This window comes from Octodon degus, unplaced genomic scaffold (genome assembly GCF_000260255.1).
Source record: "Octodon degus isolate 3935 unplaced genomic scaffold, OctDeg1.0 scaffold00587, whole genome shotgun sequence".
NCBI lineage: Eukaryota > Metazoa > Chordata > Mammalia > Rodentia > Octodontidae > Octodon > Octodon degus.
In genome coordinates, this window is record NW_004525163.1 from 69,548 (window position 1) to 73,657 (window position 4,110).

The window sequence follows — 4,110 nt, forward strand, 5'->3', positions numbered from 1 at the left end:
AAGGGGAATAGGTAGGGGGCAGTCCTGTGAATGATGGCCTTGGGATTCGGCCATACATGGACTGGTCAGCAACTAGATTGACCAGAACAGGGCTTTGAGTTCCCTGCCTCTTCAGAGTGAGCCTCACAGGAGCTGTCCAGTTAAATGTTTCAGAGGATCTAAGGCTGGATTTTTGAAATTGTAGAAGCAAGGGCTAGAGAGTTAACTCAGTGGCATAAGCATCTACCTGCAATTGTAGAGGCAATTCATATGTCCCTACATATTAAGTGTAGGAGGAACATCTACAGATAGAGCTGATCTTTCATCTGGTTACACACTGTGTATAGTTCTTATTCAATCTATGTTTTAATTACCTCATATGCACACTTGTAAAGATGTCCAACTCGAACTACACATTCCCAGTCTACAATGCTGATTATTCAGTACATAGAAGAAAAAGTAAAACAAATAAATCAAATCTATTGGCTTTTGGCACCTGGAGTTGTGTGACCAGAGGTCAGGATATGAATGCTCTCTTGCTCTTAATGTTTGTCTCATTTTTGTTTTCTAGTAATTTGAAAGGTTACTTCAGAAATTTGGAGTTGCGTTCATATCTGATTGGAATAGATTTCTCTTTATTGAAATATGAAAGTATCAAACAGAATGCAATGCCCAGGCCAGAGATCAGCATCACCAAGGACACAGAGAGAGGAAGATGGGGGAAGATCCAGGCACCTCAGTACAACTGTGTGGTTTCATTTGGGATGTGGACTTGGAAGTTTACAAAGAAGAGAGGAAGAATCTGAGAACAGATTTCCACCAAGTAGTTCAATTATGCCCTTTTGAGTTTCTTTATAAATACTCTTTTGGAATTTGTACTTTTGGCTTTAACTCCTTCACCAGATGCAATTTCATCATAAACAGCAACAAAATCTTCATTTACTGAATGCCCAAGCAGTTTTTTATTTTATATTTTTATTTATTTATTAATTTTGTGTGTATGTGTGGCCAGGGGGCGGGGCTGGCTGGCATCTGGTGCTGGGGGATTGAACCGCGGTCCCTGTTCTTTGCTTGGCTTAGTTTGTTCTAAGTAGGTGCTTTAGACCACTGAGCCCTCTCACAAGCCCCAGTAAATTATTTTTATTTTGCACAACACTTATACCATTATCTATTTGGATATTGTTGTTGATGGTACAGCCTTTTAAGGTTTTCTCTGCCTAAGTCTAAAATAAGAATTACAACCTTGCTCCAAACTATGTACATGCCTTTACAGTAAAAGTATGATTGAATTTTGGAATTAAGAAGGTCAGAGATTCTTCAAGAATTCACAATAAAATGAAGCTCAGAGTTACCTTGTAAAAATATGCCTTTGCTCCTGCTACTGGTGCTCGTCCCACACACACCTAGAGAGATTTTAGAACTGAGAGTCATGTTTCAGCTCACCTTTCTGGACAAAAGAGGTAAGATTTTCTTAGTTTTTTCTTTAAGGAAGCTAAGGAATGCTGAGAATATTTCAAATTAGTATTAGTTAGAATCAAAGTAATCAAAACATCAAATTCATAATATTTGCTTTTACATAAGCTCACAGATTTTATTAGAGATTATTTTACTAAATTCTGAAATCTCTATTGCTTAACTTTCAACACTTCCTTAAATGTTATATTATGTTTTATCTTTTACCAGGTATCATTATTTGTCAATTTTAAAATGAGAAAAGACAAGCAAGTGTTTGGGAAGGCACAGGCTTCCCCACCTAGGTATCACAGCACAGCCAAACGTCACCCATTTAGAAACCACACCTCAGAGGCAGCTGCTCCCTACTGCTCAAGAGCCTGCACCTGGACAGTCAGGAGATGAAGCGTCCCTTTTAACAAGAGGGAAGCCTTGTCCCCGCGATGCTTCCAGGCTGCTGAGGGTGTTCATGGCCTGCATCTGCTTAGGTACAAATAACTCTAGTCCAGGTCACAGGTTGCTTCTCATCTCTTAGCAGACCCAACTCAGATACTTAGGAGCTCTTTGCTGTACCACCCTCTGATCTGTTATTTAAATCTATAGCAAGAGTAGGAATTGTTCTAGAGAATTTTTTGAATGTTCTTTTCTAGCTGTCTATTTGCCTTTGGGTTGCTTTATAGTAATTCATCCATTAAAAGACTGAGGTAAATGAAGTCCGCTGTCTGCAAGACACACGATCACACAACAGCATACAAACCCCAGGTCCCAATTTTAGCAGTGGTCATGTAACACACCGTACCATTTTAACACGCATGATATAATAGCTATTTTTTTTGCAGCTAATAGAAATGAACGCCTCAGCCTCTTATAATCTACCATATAGAACTCCAAGTCAAGTTTTAAGGAAATAAATTTACAAAAAGTAAGAAAGATTTTACTTTTGTCATTTATTTTTGAAGTAGTTCTATGAGTTGTGAAATTTAAGTAGCTCATAGAACTGTGTAAAGAAGAAGAAATCCTGTCCTTATTTTGGATGTGATTTGTCTTTCACAGAGTCAAAGATTTATATCGAAAAGGACAAATATTTGTTGAATTTGTGACCAGTAAGTAGGTGAGGAGGAGGGTCCACAGATCATCATCAATTCCACTCTAAATTCCAGAAGTACTTTACTGAGGAATCTAAGTGCACACCAGCTCGCTCAGGCTGCACTTCCTCAGTCCCAAACCTCAGCTCTCACGGCCATCCCTGCCCTCTCTCCAGGCGCTGCCCGACCTACCAGAGAAGACAAGCAGCCCCACAGCACTCTGGGCTGAGCCGCACTTGCTCTCACAGCTGCCGGATCTCAGGGCAGAAGCCTGAGAAACCCACTTCCTGCTCGGGAGTAACAGAAGAACCAGGAAGCAGATAAGTGCAGGGCACTCACAGACCCTCAGCTTGAGGCCTGAGGAGCAGCACAGTAACTGTGCACGAGGACACGGCCACATGCTGCTCTCCGGCCTGCTGTGGGCGTCGGTGGCCTTCATCCTCTCTGGTATGGACGGTGTGAATCCGGTCAGGCGAGCTGAGGACAAAGCCACTGCACACAGGCATATAGCGCTTCATATGGGGAGGGGAGAAGAGGGGGTGGGAGAAAGGAAAATAAGCTACGACCAGTTCTGCTTGTGTGTGGTCCTAAATTATTCTCATAATTACTTTTATCATTTAATTTTGAAGTAGTTCTATTCATTGTAAAATCTAAATGGGTCGAAGTACCGAGTAAACAGAACGAATAGATCCCATCACCATCGTGGATATGGTTTGTCTTTCACAGTCAAAGACCTGCATACAAAGTATAAATATTTGCTTTTGATATGTTATTCAGCACATCAGAGGATCAGCACAGTTTTCTGTTTGTTCCTATAGGACCCAGTGTCGCCCTGAAAGTGACCCAAGTCCAGCCACCCACATCTGGGAGAGAAGGGGAAGTAGCCACGCTTGACTGTGAATATGAGACAGAACGGGGCACAGACTACCTTTTCTGGTACAAGCAGCTTCCCAGCGGAGAGCTGACATTCCTCATTCAGAGTGCTTCTGGTCAGACTAAAAGGACTGGGCGCTACTCCTTCAGTTTCGCAAAAGCTAACTCTATGAGTTTCAGCTTCTCAGGTTTACAGATGGAAGATTCAGCAAAATATTTCTGTGCTATTCGGGCAAGCACAGTGCTTGAAGTGGCAGTAAAGGCTGAACAAAAACTCAGGAGCTCCACATGCGACAGGCCCTGGTGCAGAGCCCGGCTAAGACTAGCACCTGTGGCTTCCAGACCAGAACAGAGCACTGTGCTTTCTTAATCTATGATCTGGATAAGAAGATTCTATTCTAAATAAAACTTTCTTCTGGGTCATTCAGAAAGAGAAGACAGGCACAAGTTTGTGGTCTATTTCCGTTACGAATTTTTCAGGAGATACTAGATGATAGAGAACATGAATGAAGTCATCTCACATTGATAATGAACCCAATAAAAACTTGAAATGCTAATTTCACTTGAAGGTGCTCACTGTGCACATCTAAGTGTGGTTATAGGGAAACAGCAGACATGAACTTCTTGCCTCTTCCTTCAGGCTTTGTGTCAGGTGCAGTCACAGAAAGAGGAGGGTGACAGTAACAATGAGGCGACCTTCTGTGTCTGCTTGATGTGGAAA

The 4,110-nt window shown here is 41.8% G+C and overlaps 1 gene segment (V, D, J or C); it reads left to right on the forward strand.

Annotated features, from left to right (window-relative positions):
- The first annotated feature begins 2,879 nt into the window (after positions 1 to 2,879).
- Positions 2,880 to 3,759, forward strand: LOC111814819. The segment is given in 2 exon segments: positions 2,880 to 2,963; positions 3,335 to 3,759. Coding segments are annotated over 2 exon segments (474 nt in total).
- The last annotated feature ends 351 nt before the right edge of the window (positions 3,760 to 4,110 follow it).